The sequence below is a fragment of the Dysidea avara genome, chromosome 3 (genome assembly GCF_963678975.1).
Source record: "Dysidea avara chromosome 3, odDysAvar1.4, whole genome shotgun sequence".
Taxonomy (NCBI): domain Eukaryota; kingdom Metazoa; phylum Porifera; class Demospongiae; order Dictyoceratida; family Dysideidae; genus Dysidea; species Dysidea avara.
The window spans coordinates 30265469-30285743 of NC_089274.1; the positions used below are offsets into that span (position 1 = coordinate 30265469).

Genomic DNA, 20275 nt, shown 5'->3' on the forward strand with positions numbered 1-20275 from the left:
CGTCAAACAGTGAAAAAATCATGCCCATAGCCTCAGTGGTTGTCGAGTTACGCTTGTCTGAAGGAATCAGTTAGTTACTCAGTCAGTCAGTCAGTAGAAAAATTCTGTTAGATAATTTTTTTAAATACCATTGAAAGCATTTTGGGTTGATCAGAAGGCTTGTTTGGGCTTAGTTTTGTCTAACCAATACTGCCTCGTCGTCCTCAGGGAAAACTGAGGTTGGATTTTGGGTGATGTTATTTCGTGGGTCACGCCGATTCCTTTGTGGTCCCTACTATGCAGTACTATCGTACTGTATGATTCTTCACCTTGAAGATGTATACATGCGATTGTACGTATTTATTTTATTATGGTAACTATTATAGTGCTATTCATACATAGCCTGCAAAGAGTGGTTTATGGATGGTAGGCATGACTCTGTATCAGCTAATTTGTGAGCAGTTTCCTGATCTATTGAAGACATATCAAATCAATTTGTTTACCTACAAAAATTGCAGCAGTGGTGGAGATCTAGTGGATTGGGTAGTAGAAAATTCTGCTGCTCCTAGGACCAGAACTGAAGTAGTTCGAATGTGGCAAGCTTTACTTGAAGAAAGAGTTATACACCATGGTATACGTGTATATGTATTGAATATACTTGTATTATGCTGTAACAAATATGTTTCTCAAATATACAATATAAAATACTACTAGATTGTTCTAGAACATTCTACAGTATGTGTGTTCTATTCAAAAATATGTACGTCATTAGAGCATTACAAAGGTAATCAAATTAATTCTGTAATACAATACTACATGTATTACAACTCCTCTAGTATTTCATCGAAGGTACAGATTGGCGGGATAGTACACTACTATTAAGACGTACTCACGCCAATCGTCATCATCATAATCATCATAAGTGCTATGCTAATAAAACTTGTGACAACAGGTTGCAAATTGTATGCTAGCATAAAAAGTTTGTTTTGTAAAATTGAACCTGCAACTTTTCACATTTTGCATGAAAATATCGAGATACTCTCTAACAGAGCAGTCACTGCAAAACTTAATAGACTAATAGTATACATAACTTGTAAGGAATTTAGTTTTAAAGCATTATTGCAAATAAATACAGGCACTACATATATATTACAACTTTATATAACCATAAACATGCAAGCACAAAATTATATCAGTATAAATTGGCTTTATATCGGATCAGTAGGTAGCTATTTTTCTTTACTGGTAGAGCACTAGTTTGTCATATTCATTGCATCTGTAGATAAAAAGACCAATGATTTGTGTAAAAACAAACCTCAAAGCCAGTTTATGGTTGGCTTTGGGTATATACAGTATTTAAACTGCAAAAGAAGTGAAATCCACACAAAAACAGCCAAGCTGTATTAAAAGGGTGAAAAAGCCTGGGTGAAAAAAGTTGTGAAATCGAAGGTGGCGGCCATGAAATGGCTGCAATAATGTTGATCATAATTCTTTATATTAATGCACAAAGCCATTATTAAAATTTATTATCATCCATATCATTGCAGCCATTTCGTGGCCGCCAACCTTTGATTTCACAACTTTTTTCACCAAAGCTTTTTGAAGGCCCCACCCTTTTTATACAGCTTGACTGTTTTTGCATGGATATAATGTACATAAGTATATTAGCAAAATAGCAAACAGCCTGGGACATTACATTATTTTTTACACAAAAAGTGCATACTAGAAAGACCTTTTTCTGTGTCACGTTGGCTGTTGACAAATTATTGTGATTTATTACTTTTTGTAGTCTTCAATGTTCACTCTTTCAAGGATGACCCTAGTTTGATGTACAAATTCCACAATGGTCTGAAGCAGGAAAGTTCTGAGAGCAATTCCCCAGACAATGTAGTGGAACAACGTCAACACTATTCCACTTCCTCCAGCTTTGATACAGACACAATTTTGGAAGATAGTTTTGAAATGTGGGCTAGTTTGGCCCCAGAAGCATTAGTTTCAGCCTCCTTGACTAAAAGGTAAACTTCACTACATAGCAGTGTATCTAAGAAGCATAGACACTGTTCTTTATAATCTTTGATACATGCAACAATGGTAGCAATTTGGTAGTGCGTTCTTTATGGGTTAACTTCCATTATTAAAACTTGGACCCTATTATTAGCTCTAATAATAATGATTTTGTAATTGCTGGCCACTTTGATTTTGGTACCACCCTACATCTTTCGTGTTTTTTCCTTGATAATCTATACAGTTGGTTAACTCAACCATCTCAATCTAAGTGTGTACAGAGACGTAGTCAAAACCTGGGCATCAATAATTTAAACTAGTATATTAAAAATTATAAATTAAAAAAATGAAGTAGGAATCCAAGCAATAAGAAGTAGTGAAACAAGAGATGAACGATGGTAGCTATGCTGTAATAGCTACCATCGTTCATCTCTTGTTTCACTACTTTTTATTGCTTGCCAAAATGAAGATCTTGCTGATAGAACAACTTGGTTTTTATTTGAAGCCAATAGGTGATTTCATTACAAAGTTATGATCATTTTTACTAGCTGCAAAATTTGATAAATTTACCTACCCTCAAGGTGGGAATTACCTGTAGGAAGCTAATTATGCATCAAATTTTGCAGCTAATAAAAATACTCATAACTTAAGAATGAAATCACCTATTGACTTCAAATAAAAACCAAGTTGTTTCTATCAACAAGATCTTTTGTGTGGTACCATGTTTTAAGAAGTTAATTATTGCCTCAGGGAGTTAAAGAAAAAAATGATCAATTTTTTTGTACAAAAATGGCCACCAAAAGTCAAATCAGTGATGGCACTATATCTGAAAATACATGTATTGAGGACTACTATTTGTGTGGAAAGTTTCATGGCTTTATGAAAAAGTGCACAATTTTTTGGTTGTGCCGCTATACTATACCTCAAGTCAGCCTTCCAACTTGAAGGTGTGTGGTCACTGAAATACAGCTAGTGTAAAAGGGTGTATCATCATGGTTTCAATCGATAGATCGATAATGTGTAGAATAAAGAATGGGCATGATCTTGTGACCTGTATCGTGAAAGCTATCTAGTACTGGTACCTCTGTACAGTGGTGTAGTCTAAGCACCTTAAATAATCTTGTGGCATCAATTATGCTGCTTAAAGAAAGTGTTGATATGGAAAATTAACGCCTCGATGTGGTTTCGTTGGATGAAGAAGAACAAGTAGCTTGATTGAAAATAAAAAAAGACAAGGCGTAGAGGGCACACACTCGTCGGAACCCCAAAAGGCACATCCCACTGGTGAGTTTGTTATGGTGGCTGTGCACTGCTTCATTTGGCCTCTAGGCTTGCGACTGTGGTCAGTCAGGCAGTCAGGCAGTCAGTCTAAAATTCAAGTTTTGGCCATTTTTAAAAATTATATATCCAGCCACCTGTAAGTGTTTTGCTGTATTTAATGCTGTTTTACACTGTATGTATTATATGGACTAGTACTATTCCGTAAAGGTGATTTTCGTCTCGTAAGATATCTCTAGGATGCTTTTTAAAGGCAGAGTTTTGGGCAGCATGCGAAAACAGTACGACTGTACCGTTTGATATCAAGATTGAGATACTCTAATAGAACAGTCAGAAAAATATTTAGCAATAGTGCTACTCTTACAAACTGTTAAAATTAGTCTCACATTCAATTTTAGAGTGTATAATGTAGTGTTGCAAACCAGTATGGAAAAACCGGTTATTAACTGGTATTGTCTAGGTCAAGCCAATTATTAGCTAAGAAGCTTTTAAACTGGTTTTGCCCACCCACTTGGTAAACCATAAATTACTCCTGCTGACAAGCGTTAACATCATAACATAACCTCAAAACATGTGTAAATATGTGATTGTAATAACTGTTATTGTAAGGCAGGATGTTGATGGTCACTTTGGTACCACCCTAAGGCTTCCAACAGGCATGTTGAGTACCATTATGTCTGCTAATTTACAATCAGACAATAACCAGTCAATATCCAATTATTCACCTTCTGATAACCAGTTTTAGTAAACTTTGCAGGTTCACAGCACTTGTACACTGTATAACGTTTAAAAATTTTCCTACGTGGCTTACAAAGTTTGCAATAAAATTGAAGATTGAGTTACCCTAATAGAGCAGCCACCCTAATACCCTAATACAGCAACAAATAGGTATTAATAATTATACTGTTTAGAGGGTCTAATTTTCAAAGTTCCCTGGGGGAGCATTCCTAGACCCCTTAGATTGTCATACACTGTATTTTGTATGCTATAGTGTGCTTCACACACTAAGGAATGCTTTCCCTATACTACGTAGTTACTAGCTACAATGTCATGTACAGTAGCTAGGCCCTGGAATCACCAAAATTTTAGCTACGCCCTTGAGTGTGTGCTATATTAATTATGGTGAATGATAAGAAGTTCAATTCTGTGACGTATGGGCAGAAAGTATACAGTAAAGATGTTAAAAAAACTGAATTCAAGTACTTGTTTCATTAACTCTATTTTATGAAATGAGGCTTGCAGTGTATCATATTTAAAGTTGGACTGCACTGTATATACGTACATTACAGTACTTAACCTGTAAGCATATTAACTGTCAAAAATATGATAGATAATCATGCTTTTATTGTAGATGTACACCTGCATAACGTACATAAAAGTAATTATTTACATTTGTCTATGCATACAGTAGGGGTGTGCGATAATGAAAATTTTATTATAGCGATAATGTACCTCATTATCACAATACTTGACTACACATGTTAGATACTGTAAATGTTTCTAATAAACTATCACTGTGTCACTCATTACAGTGCTCAATATAATGCCTCTTACTTGATCTGTCAAAATGACAGACCAACATGCAACATGGTCAGCCACTGGTACATGATAGTAGCAGTTTACATACAGAGTGTATTTTTAAATGCTTATTTTGATAGGTCATAATGTCAAGCCATTTTAATTTGGTTGGTCATTATGACTTTTGGGTCAGAAAATGACAGGTGACAGGCTGTTATTTTGAGCTTTGCATACAGTTATGCTTGCGTTATAGCTATATTGGAAACCAGTATCATGACAAAAAATTTAAGTGTTCATTAGAATTGTACCTGGATTTGTAACATTTCCTCATTTCAGGTTGGCCACGTGTAGTTTACAGAAATTTCCTATTATCACGATAATGCAATAATGAAAATTTTTGCAATAACGATAATGACTTTTTACGGTTATCGCACAGCACTAGCATACAGTGGTGTCTAGTAAACATCTGTGTTTAGCAATGTTGTACCAGCTTACCAGCTTCTTGGCCAAATGATGTACCATTGTGTGTTGAAACTCTTGATGCTTATAGTTGTATATTCAATCAAGCAAATATGTTCATGTACCTGTAGTGAATTACAAGTATAGAGGTCATCAATTGACATCACACTAAATATTTTCCATGTAATTACAGGTTATCTTCATAAATGTGTGAGGCATGAGTGAGTTACAAGCTGAAGAATGTTGTTGAAAATAAGAAAGCTGTGGTACATTGGTTATGTTATTTGTTGCTTAGTAATATCGCTTCACAGCAGGGCTATTAAACTCCAGTTGCTCATTGGCTTGTACCACAGAATGAACCCAGTCCCATTGTTCAATTGGCAAGTAACTCACTCAGTGTAACGATTTCTCACAAGTCTTTCTTCAATTGTGCACAATTGCAAGTTTCATTTTCTCACATGGGTGCCACTGATTTTTTCCTCAAAAACATGGTGCCTAGTAACCGTTACTAACTTAAAATGATGTAAATAGATAACCTCTATATGTTTTCAGTACAGGAGCCTCAAATTGGTTATTGTGTCACAATGTAGATTTTGAAATTATAATAATGATTTATGTATTAGCCCTGATCAGCGTACAGAAGAAGACATTGATTTCATTTATGAAGAAATGGTCAACATAAAAGCTTTCTCCCACTTTTCTCAGACAGTGAGTACCGTGATCAGTAGTTCCCCATACTTAGGTCTATTGTGTAGTATATACTATAGCATTTGGTTATATTGGTTCTTAAAATTGGAAGTTAGATGTGGTATTTTTAAATGTTCAGATGATATTCAGTAGAACTAACTGTGTGTGTATACACAGGTGAAAAGCGAACTATCCAAATGTATTATTATTGATGAGTTCAAGGAACAAACTGGTCGAATGTGTAAGTAATCTGAGTATAGTGAAACCTAGGTCACTGTACAACATTCGCCTGTCTAAACAGTACCAACTACAACTCTTGTTTCATTATCTAGTGTTTCATCAGGGAGATGAAGGTACATCATGGTATATCATATATAAAGGATCCGTTAATGTGATTGTCCATGGAAAGGTACTTCATTTTCAAAGCAATTACAAAAATATATTTTGACACCATAGGGTATAGTATGTACACTACATGAAGGTGACGAGTTTGGAAAGCTTGCATTAGTAAATAATGCTCCAAGGTACACTGTATGTACGTACATTGTATGTTCATATAGGAAACAGGTTTAATTGTCCAATAATTCACTACTTCTTTGTAAACATATACTATTATTATTATCAAAGCTTTACAGTGACCAGCAATGAAGGTCTGGCAGCAATATTCTGCCTATAGAAGTAGTTACCTGTATTGTATAGGATGCCTGTAGTCACAAAGCATCATGCTTGAATATAGCAAAGAATTGTGAGGCTAAAATTCTGTACAACACAGATTCTCAATCAATTACCAATCATACTCTGTACTGTATCGTACAGTACTGTAGTATTGTATAGTAGGGATCATGGAGGTTTGGGCTTCCTTGCCAAAAACATCACCCAAAAAATCAGCCTCAACTTTCCTTTATGACAGTCATAGTCAAGCCAGTAAGGCCACTATTTTAATTACCTGTTTTTTTTTTCCACATTTCTAGGTTGCTACACTCATGTAGTAGGTAGCTACAGTACCTAGTGCAGTATCCAATAGATCCTTATCGGATTTAAATTTTTGTGTAGTCAACCCTTTGACATTTACATTTGTAGAAGAAGTTTAACTAAATTAACTTTCATGAATGAATAGCTATAGCTACATCTGAAGTGGTCAGTTGTTGCTTTCAGTGACCATATATACCAAGTTATATAAAGTTATATAAATAATTGCTTGTAATGCATAGCAAAAATAAGCTTAGCTAGCAATGTTGTGGCAAGTTCTAGAGATAATGGGATAATGGTAATGACACACCCGCCTGCACTCCATATGGATTTTCTGAGAAAATCACCAAAGAGTGGCTTAAATGTCTTTAGAGTGACCACATCAAATCCAATATTAAAAAATAAGAGAACACCTACAGAAGGTCGAATATTGAACTTTTAAAATGCATGTAATTGCCAAATTATTTTTGGTCTGCTTGCTAGCCTGACCACAGTCACAAGGCTAGAGGATAAATAAAGTAGTGTACAGCCACCATTTCACGTCACAATAATAATGCATGTGCCTTTTCTGGCTGCGACAAGTGTCTGCCTTCTGTACTTTGCCTTTCCTTTTATCTGGTTCTCTTCTTTATGAAATCTATACTGGAGAATATAGTTTTCTGCATTGACACTTTCCTTTGAGGAATGTACTTAGACAACACTGTATTTTCACACACCAGATGCACATGGTGCATGGCTTTAGAATATATACATCATTCTATGGCTTTGTTTATAATTTGTTTACTGCTCAGGTAGCAATATGCTTTGTATTATCATATGTATCACAGACTATGTCATGCATGGTTATTTACTATATCCACAAATAGGTACCAGTATTCAATTATTAACCAAACATACAATAAATAAGCAACAATTGTAGCATGCACACATGACTAAAAAGTGTCACTGGTATCTGACATAAAGATCTGTAATCAATGCACTTACTGATTTTATATAGAGCTGCATCCATTCAACTTCGGGAAGCCCACTGTAGTTTCCTCAGGGTGGACAAAGAAGATTTTAATCGTATTTTGAAATCAGTTGAAGCAAACACAGTTAGACTTCAAGAACATGGTCATGATGTTCTTGTGCTAGAAAAAATTAATGAAAAGTAATGTGTTGTCATTATTTTGGTTGTATTATATGCATTGGTGCTATATCCCAGGTATTCTGTAGTGCTTGGAACTCCTGACAAAGTCATTGATCATTTGATAGATAAAAAAGTGGATGAAAATGAAACTGAAGGTTGTTTACTATTGCAGTGCTCATCATTTTGTAACTAGTGTCTACAGATGTCCCACACACTATGCACATTGCCAACTGTACCACATATGTATACATTACTAAGAACATGATGTGCACAGGCATTCAATTCTCTATAGCCATTTGCAAGGTGTACTGTACAGTATCAATGAGCAATAATACAAAATTAAGTACCCAAAGATAAATTACTATACAAAAGGGTGCTTCAATGCTGATTCAAAATGTGTAGTTGTATGTTGCGCCTTTCTTGATATACAGTATGCTGTCTAACATATGTATTAATACAACAGCAGTGGCAGATTTGGGTGGGTGGTTTTGATAGAAACTCCTTTTAAATTTAGCAGCTAAACAAGTTGTGTATAAAAAATCTATGTACCACCATATTTCAGTACCAAGTGAAATTGCAATAATAGATACAGCAATACTTCACCCTGCGGATATTCTAACAGAGCAGACATGAGCAATGAAAGATACAGCATAGTCACAAGTTTTGGTTTTGGTCTATGGTTAGTTTGCTTATCACAGCTAATTTAAAGCATTGAAATTTACAGTTATTATTAACTGAAAGTAGCCAAAAATTCTATCTTAGAGCTAAAATCTCAATTTTCTGGTAGTATGTCTTCAGGCACCTTTTGATTCCCTGTCCATTACATTCATGTTATTTTCAAAAACCCATTTAAAAAATCTTAGATCCACCACCGAACAACAATAACACTATTAATAACACTATTAATTAGTGACTTTCATTGCGTTTGTATAAAACTACATATGTTTTACAGTATAGAGCCTTAAGGTGGCGGTCAAGTGTCCGCCCACTCAATTAATTAAATTTCAAATATCCTGTGATTTCCAAGTTATTATCGAATTTAGTTTCGCTACCTAAATAAGCACTAAGAAAATGGGCTGTTCTGCACTGTTGTTGTAGCACATCACAAACGGCGAAGGTTCAAGAACGATTTTATAGTAGGATGAATGGCGCAACTTTATTCCATCACGCCAACCATTACGGGGCCCGTATCCTAGTACTGACTTTCTTTTCATGGTGTGTATGTTTCTGCGTATTTAGAGTTTGATTGTGAATCAGCTAAAGGTGGAAGCGAAAGGAGAGCTCGGAAACTTGGACCGAAAAACACTGCACTCACAAGTTCGGATCACTACGACAATACGCGTGCACATTCACATACCTTCGATCTTCTACAATAAAACTTTATAAACCGATTCTGACAATTGCTTTGGCAACAAAGTTGATTGGAAAATCGAAGAAGTTTCAAGAATGCATTGCGCGGAATTACGTAGTATACTGCGTCACCAACACACGTTTCTATTAAATTCGCAACCTCGTGTTCAGTGATTAACGATGGTGTTTACGACTTGAAAACGGTGGACCATTTATGGTCTGATATACTTGACGAGCAACTCTTACCTTTGATCATGAGATAAAGCATGGTTAATGCCGGCTCTTCTATTTGTTGTCTCTGTCACTTTAGTTTTGGAAGCTGGACAATGTCGGTGTATTACAACTTCACTGTTATTATTACAGGCGATACACCACTGAAACGTGTTAGTTGTGTCTCGCTGCAACTGGAAGTATACATGCTAATTCTATCTAGGTCTTTAGCTAGCATTCATAAGAAAATTTGTCTGACAATGCATCTCATGTCAACACATCTGGAAATTCTTCTCAAGGTTTATGTGATGTTTGCCAATAAAACAGGTATGAGTTACAGTATGTATAAGTATGATTTTATACAGTAATAACATAATAAGTATTCGTCGTTAAGGTTGTGTACAAAAATATAATTTATGTATTATACTGTTCAAGGTGACTCAAGGCGCCGAATTGGTTGGCAACTACTAAACACTGGATCAGCTATCTCTGGAAGTAGATATTCTCTGTAGAAGGATCTTAGTTTGGGATACACCGTTGTCCAGAGTTTTTCATCGCGTTCAATTCGCTGTAAAGATGTTCCTTGTGGTGTCCAGATAAGAAAGTCACACCAGGGTAACTGTGTAATTTCTAATTGGCCTTGCACTTGGTAATAGTAGTTGTGTGTTTTCTTTAGCATGACTTGACCATCTGTTAAAGAACTACAAAACTGGTTAACTTCCTGGCATGCGACTTCAGGCGTCATTGTTCTCCCAGAATATGGACATTTTATTTCTAATAGACCAAATCGTCTTCCTTCAGCCTGGGTAGGATCTTCAACAACACCATCAGGAGAAGCAGCCAACCACGGATGCATTGTACTTATATGGATACCAGTTCTACTGACTTGGTATGATGGACCAAACTGCTTGGTCATGTGAGTCACATACCACTGCCTTGCGGTGTCTTCATGTGATCGTCCCCATTCTAGTGCTGGAATTGTACCTGGAGGTGGTTTGTACAAGATGGTTTCTACTAGTTTTTCAAAGTTTTTACGACGTTTTATTACAGTGCCAAATGCAGATGCAGTCAGGCGAGGTCTTCTGAGCTGCTGCCATAGACTGTTGAGGGATGGATCTTGGTCCACAGTTTCTCTCGTGAGTTCAGTAGCCTGTTCCACTGTGACTTGTAAAGATGTTAGGTATTCGTTGCAGATAAGCCGCAGCTCGTCTTGACTGGAGTTGGTTGGAGTGATTGCTTCTGGCCCATAATCTTTATCAGTAATAGCTGGTGTGAGATGGTATCGCTTTTCAATTCTGGCTTTCTTGTATGCATCTGAAGACTTTCTCTGGGTGTCACGCTCATGTTTACGTTTACGACGGTTTGAAAATGTCTCAGTGATAGTTGAGCAGGATCCAAACAGGCGCTTCCAAGTGGTCTCAATCCATCCTGGACCTAAAATCATGGACAATCCTGCTGTCATGCAACGATGCTGGAATGATCCTGACTGAATTCTGTTAACTTGCTTTCCACCATCCATCTTTGCTCTGATCGACATGTAGCATTCACTCAAGTTGGTTGTGCTGTTGCTGATGAGCTGAGCTGCTTTGTTTACCAGACGGTCACCAGCTCGATCTATCTCAAAGAGAAGGTTAGGTGGCAAGTCATGCAGATTAACACTGACTGGTGTTTCTTTTGCAGCTTCTGAACACCAAGATGGATCACAATCTTTGTGGTATCCTATATAGTGCTTTGGATCTGCTCGAAGATCATTTCGTAGCTTTGTGATGTTGTTGGTTTTAGAGTGGTTCCGAATAGCACACCTTGCACCATGTGTGATTTTCATAATGACAGATTTGGTTAGACGACCTCGTCCACGGAAAGATAGAAAGTCCTTTGCTAACTGCTCTAGTCGGCCCCAAAAACACTTAACAGCGTGATTTGCACACTCCACCTTCTCAACATCTCTGCCATATGACTTAACTGTTGTTTGTATGGTGTGAAGAACAGAACTGTCTCCATCTCCAATTACTTCTGTATATCGAAGACCGTGCATACTCTCAGATTGTCTAAATCCTGTGGCAATAATATCTGATTCCATAGATGTAGATGATCCCCACCAGTTTTTAAAGCATTTGTGATCAGGTGGTTTGGTATGTTTCTTGTGTGCTATAGAACATACTGCACAATACTTGTTTTTTACACCTATGTACAGAAGCTTTTTGGTAGCAGCACCAAATATAACTCCTACTCCAGAATTCGCATTGTAGGACTGCCCGTGGGACCTTTTGGACCATCCTCCATCAACTATTACAGTAATAGCTGGTATGTCATGATGGTATTGATTGTTTTGTATTGCTAATTCTCTCTCTTCTCTTCCAGCTTCCAACATGAGTTCATTCAAGTAGTCCTCAAAAGCTGATCCCAAGAGCCTCTCGATGTCGATGAATGTTGGCTTGGATATTGAAGGAACTCCAATGGTACACATAACCTCCTCAAGGTTACTATGACCACCACCTACTGACATCTGTCCCATCACAGCAGCTGCATTAGCTTCGTAAGTAGACCTGATAGTCCCTTCTGGTGTTTGTAACTCTACTTTGTTGCAGGTCTTGAACACAATTTCCTTATTACACTTGTTGCACCTGGCAAGCAATGTACTACCAAGTCCTCTCCTATATACTTCTCTGATGAGTTCGACTGGAGATTGACAGGAGAGGGTGTGTTGTGTGATGGTATGAATGGCATCATGTAACTTTTTCAGGTTGATAATTCTACTACCAGCCAGGTGTGATGTACTTGAAGTTGGTGGTTGACCTACAGGCACCTCTGAAATTGTGCTTTTGGTAATGTGTTCAGAGCTAGTTGGTGGATACTGGCTGTGTGAGCTGTGGTCTTCGGTAGGAGTGGCACTTGTTACTACAAGAATGAATATTTTGAAATATATTTAAAGTGTATGTAAGAAATTGAATTATAATTATTTTAAAATACATTCCTTATTTAAAAGAAATTCTAGCATGGCTGTATGATACACAACGGAAGAGTCTCACCTGGAGCTTCGCTTGTGCAACACTTCGTTTTGCTCCACCTCGCATTTATAGCGTTCCTGCTAGCTGTAATAACTCGTCGCTTTGTTCGCTTTTGCCTTCGAGACGTACTACCCATTATAGAAGTATTATTTAAATAAGTCGCCGTAACTAACTGTGTTTCTTAGCGCACAAGACAACCGCTTTTTCGTTCACTTACTTTTCAAACCGAGTTATTGAGTTACGTGCGAAGAATCGTTTCCATTCATTATTATATTGGAGGGCGTGCGCTTTACCTGAGGCACTTTAGCCGCTTGACCGCCACCTTAAAATAATCTTTGCAGTACAGTAGATTGAGCCTGGAGCTATGCATACTCAGACATCACTCTAAATTACATTTTTATTAACTACTGGTGTACCATTGTGAGTCTTTCCTTTTTGTCTATTGTAGATGAATTGGAGATGGACTTCTTCTTAACCTTACCATGCTTTATTTCAACTAGTGAAGTATGTACACTGTTATTGTCAAAATATCCTTTACTGTACAATTACATCAATTAGTTAGACATTATTATAGATGCATGCTAGTCCATTAGCAAATTAAAAAAATTGAATGTTGAAAATTTAAATGATCTGTGCTCACAATTAAGCTTCTAAGAAATATAGACTCACTTCCTTGTTGAAATAATTATTAATAATGAAGCATTAGTTTACCTCTAATCAGCTATGTTGGGAAACATAGATCTTATACTCACCAGGGTGGCAGAGTATATCACCTGCAGCTGCATGTTCACCTGATTATAGACATCAGACCTGTATTACTAATTTGTGTTTACATTAATAGTATATTTATATATCAAACGGTACAGTTGTACCGGAGAGATCCCCCCCAAATGACACGCGCCGCCTAAAATTCTGCCTTCAAAAATCATCTTACAGACATCTTTTGCAATGAAAATCACTTGTACAGAATAGTATTAGTCCATCTAACATCAAATATAGCATTAAAAACAAGAAAACACTAGTAGGCGGCTGGATATAGAAATTTTAAAAACCCGTTAAAACTTGGATTTTCCAGCCTGCCTGCCTGACCACAATTGCAAGCCTAGAGGCCAAACGAAGCAGTCCACAGCCACCATTTTACACTACAATAACAAACTCACCAGTGGGATGTGCCTTTTGGGGTTCTAACGAGTTTGTGCCCTCTGTGCCTTGTCTTTCCTATTATCTGCAATCAGGCTCATCGTCTTCTTCTTGGTGTAATGAAACCATATCAATGCATTAATTTTCTCTATCAACACTTTCATTGAGCAGCATATTTAGATGCCGCAAACTTATTTAAGCACTTACACACAATTGATACCTGTAACTTCATGGTAGGTTCATGCCACACCTATTTGATTAGTTAACGTGATCTTGTTTGATTAATAACGATCAAGCACCGAGACCACATCTCTTAACAATCTATTATGATGACCCACCCTTTTTTATTGGCCTAGGTGTATTCATAATGCTAGCACAGCAGAAATATGAAATAGTGGCACACCCCCTGGCTGACTTCAGATACTCTAATACAGCAGTCACCCTAATAGAACAGTCACATATATATATAGCTGTATGCTATAACAAAAACCAAACAAACTAGTATATTAATGAAGTATAGATACAAGCAATAAAAAGTAGTGAAACAAGAGATTAATGATAGTATTACAGCATAGTTTGGTGGAAAATCCCTACTTTGGTATCGAACAAAATGATTGTTATAATATGTCAATGTAGCCACTGAGCTATGCTGTAATACCATCATTCATCTCTTGTTTCACTACTTGGATCCCTACTTCATTTTTAAATTAATAATTTTTAATATACTAGTTCACTTATATTCACACGTAAATACACTGTATGTTTAGTTGTAAATTCATATACATACATAGTACAGTAGTTGTCCCTAATATATGTACTGTACTTTGCGTATGTGAAAAGTTTTCCTTAACTCTGTGAGTGGCAAATATCAAGGTAAAGATGTCATCAAAGAGAATACAACATTGGAGCAAAAGAGAACTAGAAAAGAAAGGTTAAACATACATGCATCAGGTCATACTGTAGGTACACGTGTAACCAGCTTATAGAACTGTGCAGTATATATTGCATTCACCAGCTAAGTCATAGTATCAAACGAGCACTATTAAATATTTAGGTCAAGTGGTCCCTAGTATACTCTACTACTTGTATTGTATAGTACATGCATACATTCGTACATGCATGTAAGCCATACATACATACATACATACATACATACATACATACATACATACATACATACATACATACATACATACATACATACATACATACATACATACATACATACATACATACATACATACATACATACATACATACATACATACATACATACATACATACATACTGTACATACATACATACATACATACATACATGCATACATACATACATACATACATGCATACATACATACATACATGCATACATACATACCTACATACGTACATACGTACATACATACATACATACATGTAATAGTTGTAACACGGGCATGAGGGCATTGCCTGATATATATGCCTGACTGCCCGAGGGCCGCAAGCCCGAAGGCAGAGGGCATACATATAAGGCAAAGCCCGAATGCCTCGTGTTACAGCTACTATGTAACACTTATTAGGCTGATAGCCTGTACAGGGCAATCAATCACCCAAGCCAATACAAGTGCAGCAACTGGATGTATTATATATGCATACCTAAAATTTTCGACTATGGGTCAGCAGCTAGTACATTCTGGTTATGTCCGGCTACGATGAGTGATATATCCTAAGAATATCACGGAAAGTTTCGGTTACGCGAGTTTAATCTTTTAATCAGTGTTATAGAATTGTTTATGGAAAAAGTATGGAGTTTACTAAAGGTCTACATAGGTAAGCTTGCTGGTAGAGTAGTTACTCCATGCAGAGAGGTAGCTTCGTGATTGGGGTGTGTCTGTATTCGAAAATGTGTGGAAACGATTGGTGAATAGGCTATAGCGCTAGTTCTCACTGTAGCCCAATGCTTTTCAACTCGTAGGATGGCGAGGATAACAAAACTCTCTCCATCTGAGTGGTTTTCATGGCAAAATCCAAGTTGTGCATCCTAATCACGTGAGTATTAATCGATCCCCACAATCGATTTCAGCGTCGACGTCTATATAATCACTGCCAGGTTGTAGCCCTGTCTACATTTTGTATGTAGACTGGCTAGCTGGGCTACGTAGAAATGTAGCCCGGGCGGCTCCTTTGATCTTAGGTGTGAAAGTGTTACATACACACACACACACACACACACACACACACACACACACACACACACACACACACACACACACACACACACACACACACACACACACACAACACACACAACACACACAACACACACAACACACACACACGCACAACACACACACACAACACACAGCACACACACACACACATCCATCAAAGCCTATGGCAGCCATACAAAGCACAGCTATTGCCGCCCAGTGAACCAGCACTGGGATGCCTGTGCACCACTCAGGTGCTTGAGCCTTGTGCAGGAAAATCCTCCTGGGGCAGAGCTAGTAACCTGCAGGAGGACTGTCCAGGTCTCATGGAGAGAGGTTGTGGAACCTGAAGTTCCACAACAACTCTAAATGAAACAAGGACAGTTGGACATTTGCTTCCCCAGTAAACAGTGATCCCCAGTTGACACCAGACCACCAGGTCCCCACCACACACACACACACACACACACACACACACACACACACACACACACACACACACACACACACACACACACACACACACACACACACACACACACACACACACACACACACACACACGGCACGGTGTACAGAGGTACAGACTGTAGCCACTTATTGAAGTTTTACTGTACATGCAGACATACACTGTATACCCACTCACACATTCCTGCTTGCATGCTTAACTGTATTGGTTGCGATTTGGTTTATAATGATCAATATAAATATTGCATATATTTATATGACCTTTAGGGTTGTGAAGGGTGTTCTCAAGTGGATTGAGATAGGAAGGAAAGAGCTAGTTGCAGAATCCATCTTTATGCGATTCATTAATGTCAGTTCAAACAGTGCTGTTGATGAAATTATATGTACATGTACACTGTATGCATAGTTCAAGGAAAAGGAAAATTTACAATTCCAAGAATTTATGCATTTTCCACTATTTCAAACGTACCTATTTTCTGAGAATGAGCAATATGAGATGATCATTACTAACTTTTCATTTGCTTGTTGCAAGAAAGTGCACTGTATCTCTGAGAATCTTTTGTATAAAGCTTCATGCAATTTGTACAAGGATTTTTTTGCACTATAGTAACATACAACAAGCTAACAACTGGTAATAAAATGTGTGTACTTACGTAGCTCTGAATAATACAGAAAACACATACATGGTGAGCAGACAGTGAGTATATTTATTTATAGGAACTGTGTTCATTTATGTCTGATGACAATTTTAACGAATTGCTCTCTACCATTCAAGAAAAAGTTATCAAGTATTCACCCAGTAGAAGGTGAGAATGTCAGCATACATAGTATGTGTGTTCAGGGGCGGTTCTTGAAGATTTGCTGACTGGTTTCCATTTCCAAATCAGAAAAGTGGCCCTCTTACTTAGCTACAGGAAGTTAAAAAAATTTGCTAACACGATAATTATTTTTAGAGGCGCCTATACCTAAAGATTTGGGTGATTTCATGATAAATCAAATGTATATTTATAAGTTTAATGGTTGTAAATTGTACAATAAGTGATTGATTTAGTCAGCTGAGATTAATTTTGGCTTCAGATTTCATCAACTGTTCTATTAGAGTGTTTCGTAAAAAAGCTAACTGGTTTCCGGAAACCCCATAGAACTGCACCTGTGTGTGTTGCATGCACGTACATACTACTGTAGTACATTAAAAGCTAACTATCTACTTACAGGTGTATTTGCTATCGTAGGCACTAGTAGGTACTGTATTACATGGCTGACTAAATTACACACAGGCACATGCACACACACAAAATCACATATATACATACATTGAATTTATAATGCACCCTGTATCATGAACCATGATACCGTATAGCCTAAATAATTTTGAGGGGGAAATTTTTCACTGATTTTGTGGTTTTGGGGGTTACAAGCAAAAATTTTATCCTTAAACTCTTTAGACCTCCATATAGTCTAATAATACATTTTGGGAGTGTTTGCAAGTCTGCAAAAAAAAAATTTTTTTTTTTTATCAACATTGCTCAATTTGTCCCTTGAAATATTTATGCTATACGGTAATTACAAATCCTAATAGAACAGCACAATGCATTCTGTCTTACAGGATATCAAGCCATATGAAGGCACTTAGCACCACAGCTCAAAGCTCAATTGTGAAGATCAATAAGGTAATCAGTTTGAATGATTATTACTGTGGATCGGGAAATATTTGACAAAAAACATGTTGTAGTTGCTTTGGTCAACTACATGGACAATTTTAACTCAGGAATGTTTTGTACTAATTAACAATAGCTTAATAACTCTAACACAGCTGAGCGGAGGAATGAGCATGCTGTTAGGTGCTTATAGAGTGGCTTACTGAGTGCTGCAAAGCCTTTCTAGTGCACTATGTTGAGGTTGAGCCTAGTTCTGTTCACTTTCACTGAATAACCGATGAAGATTTCCAAAACATCAATAACCGGTGATAAATATTAAATAACTGATACCAACTATTTCACTCAAATACACACTAGCTTTTGAGTGCTGAACATACTGTACTAGTCACTGTAAGTCGGCGACTGAGTCTTAGTATAATGCATTTTGTTATGTATTAATAGTCACCAACTTAGAATTTAATGTCAATCATACAAGCACACATGCTCCATAGTGTTATATAACTATGCCTAAATGGAATTTAATTGTACCAACATTATTGGTGACCAATAAACTGGTGATTAAAATTTTGTAGGTGCACAGCTCTAGTTGAGCCAGAGTTAGCTATCTCATTCATTAAACAGCACTCAAACACTAATACCTGTAGCTCGAAATGTTCTTGTAGATGTGCACACAAGCACCCTATTTTCATTCTGCCACCACAGGGTACAGTACTTGTAACGAAGTATATTGTGTATCTATCTTGGACACATCAGACTGTGAGGGTATATTTTGAACTTTGTTGGGAAATGGTATTCTAACTCAGAGAATAACATGCTGAGTTCAGATACAGGTGATAGATATGGTTACTGCAGCCGATATTAAAAAAATTAATGTGTGTATAAGCTGTCCACTAAAAAGACATCTATTTTATTTGTGCAACAAAATTATTAAATAAAAGCCGATTCACAGTAAAATTCTAGCTGTAACGCATATAGCATAATTATGTCAATAGTGTGGGCTTCCAATTACTTATGTACATATACCTGTCTAACAGTACAAACCTTTGAGCCTCACTGTATGTATAGATTTATAGTTGTGCTTCAAATTGCTAAATAGAAATGTTAGAAAACCTACTATAGTATGTAAGCTTTTTTTTTCTGCAACTTAAATGTTTAGAGTGTCCGAGGTTCTTCAGCAAGTATTACTGTTGGCCTCCCACCCTGTGAACATAGTGACCAAGGTTGGTGTTCTGTGCTAATTTATGCATCATACATGTCTAAGAACTTACCATGAAACACAAATAAATTGCTTGGTATACATTGTGTACAACCACACTTTTATCTACAGTATACTTTCATTACTGTACCTAAGGCTTTTAAACTACTTGTGACAAATTAACAATGGTGAAAATCAGTCATGTGAGTATCATCAAACTCTGCTTCACCAGCAACAAGTTTGCATAAGCTTTAATAATGTTACCAAATTACTCTAATCAATATTTGGAGCTCATTTATATATGATTGTTGGAAATCTTAAGCATTTACAATCCCTACTATTAACAAGAGTTTGCATTACTTAGAAATATTTTTAACTGTTGTTAATATTGAAAGCACTTTTACTGTATCTTTTATCTACAGTATACTTTCATTACTGTACCTAAGGCCTTTAAACTACTTGTGACAAATTAACAATGGTGAAAATCAGTCATGTGAGTATCATCAAACTCTGCTTCAACAATAACAAGTTTGCATAAGCTTTAATAATGTTACCAAATTACTCTAATCAATATTTGGAGCTCATTTATATATGATTGTTGGAAATCTTAAGCATTTACAATCCCTACTATTAACAAGAGTTGCATTACTTAGAAATATTTTTAACTGTTGTTAATATTGAAAGCACTTTTACTGTATATATGAGTCTGTATGTTTGATCAGTAACACTCAATGTGTACACCGCGGATCATCGATCCTGCCAGTTAGTAGTTACCAGGGCCGCTTGTGCCAAGGATGTACTATACCATGTGACTAAAGAGTTGGCATTGCCCTCAACTGATTACAAACTATATGAAGTAAAGTCATCTGGAGGTATTATGCATCTGTGTATACTATCATTGAGTGTATGTAGTTGTAATAACACTTTAGTACAGTCTGTATGTGACCTGTAAGTAATACTGTATGTCCAATAGAGTACTGTACCTGTTGGTTCATGTTCACCTGAGCCCTCGTTTTTTGTTAATAAGCTTCCCTA

General features: G+C 36.7%; 2 protein-coding genes and 1 long non-coding RNA gene across 12 annotated transcripts in view; 1 reads left to right on the forward strand and 2 right to left on the reverse strand.

The window, feature by feature from the left end:
• The window catches only part of LOC136250672 (rap guanine nucleotide exchange factor 4-like), a 73068-nt gene that overhangs the window by 17884 nt on the left and 34909 nt on the right, over nt 1-20275 (forward strand). For all 9 annotated transcript variants that reach the window (XR_010698635.1, XM_066042895.1, XM_066042896.1 and 6 more), the window contains 15 exons: nt 382-610; nt 1769-1994; nt 5862-5946; nt 6103-6166; nt 6258-6334; nt 6382-6449; nt 7892-8044; nt 8099-8178; nt 13040-13116; nt 14595-14662; nt 16655-16736; nt 17105-17193; nt 17994-18057; nt 19202-19265; nt 19963-20112. Coding sequence is in view for 8 of the 9 variants with exons in the window: in XM_066042895.1 (XP_065898967.1) it covers nt 382-610; nt 1769-1994; nt 5862-5946; nt 6103-6166; nt 6258-6334; nt 6382-6449; nt 7892-8044; nt 8099-8178; nt 13040-13116; nt 14595-14662; nt 16655-16736; nt 17105-17193; nt 17994-18057; nt 19202-19265; nt 19963-20112 (1576 nt within the window). In the remaining variant the exon portion in view is untranslated. The remainder of the gene's footprint in view (nt 1-381; nt 611-1768; nt 1995-5861; nt 5947-6102; nt 6167-6257; nt 6335-6381; nt 6450-7891; nt 8045-8098; nt 8179-13039; nt 13117-14594; nt 14663-16654; nt 16737-17104; nt 17194-17993; nt 18058-19201; nt 19266-19962; nt 20113-20275) is intronic.
• Nucleotides 1076-14962, reverse strand: LOC136250675 (uncharacterized). Of its 2 annotated transcripts, XR_010698638.1 has the most exons (4): nt 14555-14962; nt 7879-8024; nt 5275-5363; nt 1076-1255 (listed from the first exon to the last, which is right to left on the reverse strand). It is a non-coding gene; the product is annotated as an uncharacterized lncRNA (long non-coding RNA). The 2 variants fall into 2 exon arrangements; XR_010698637.1 differs by lacking the exon at nt 14555-14962 and having other exon boundaries at nt 7879-8339.
• LOC136250674 (uncharacterized) lies at nt 9423-12762 on the reverse strand. Its single transcript, XM_066042903.1, has one exon. It carries the CDS (start codon nt 12096-12098, stop codon nt 10014-10016), a length of 2085 nt encoding a protein of 694 aa, XP_065898975.1. The 5' UTR covers nt 12099-12762; the 3' UTR covers nt 9423-10013.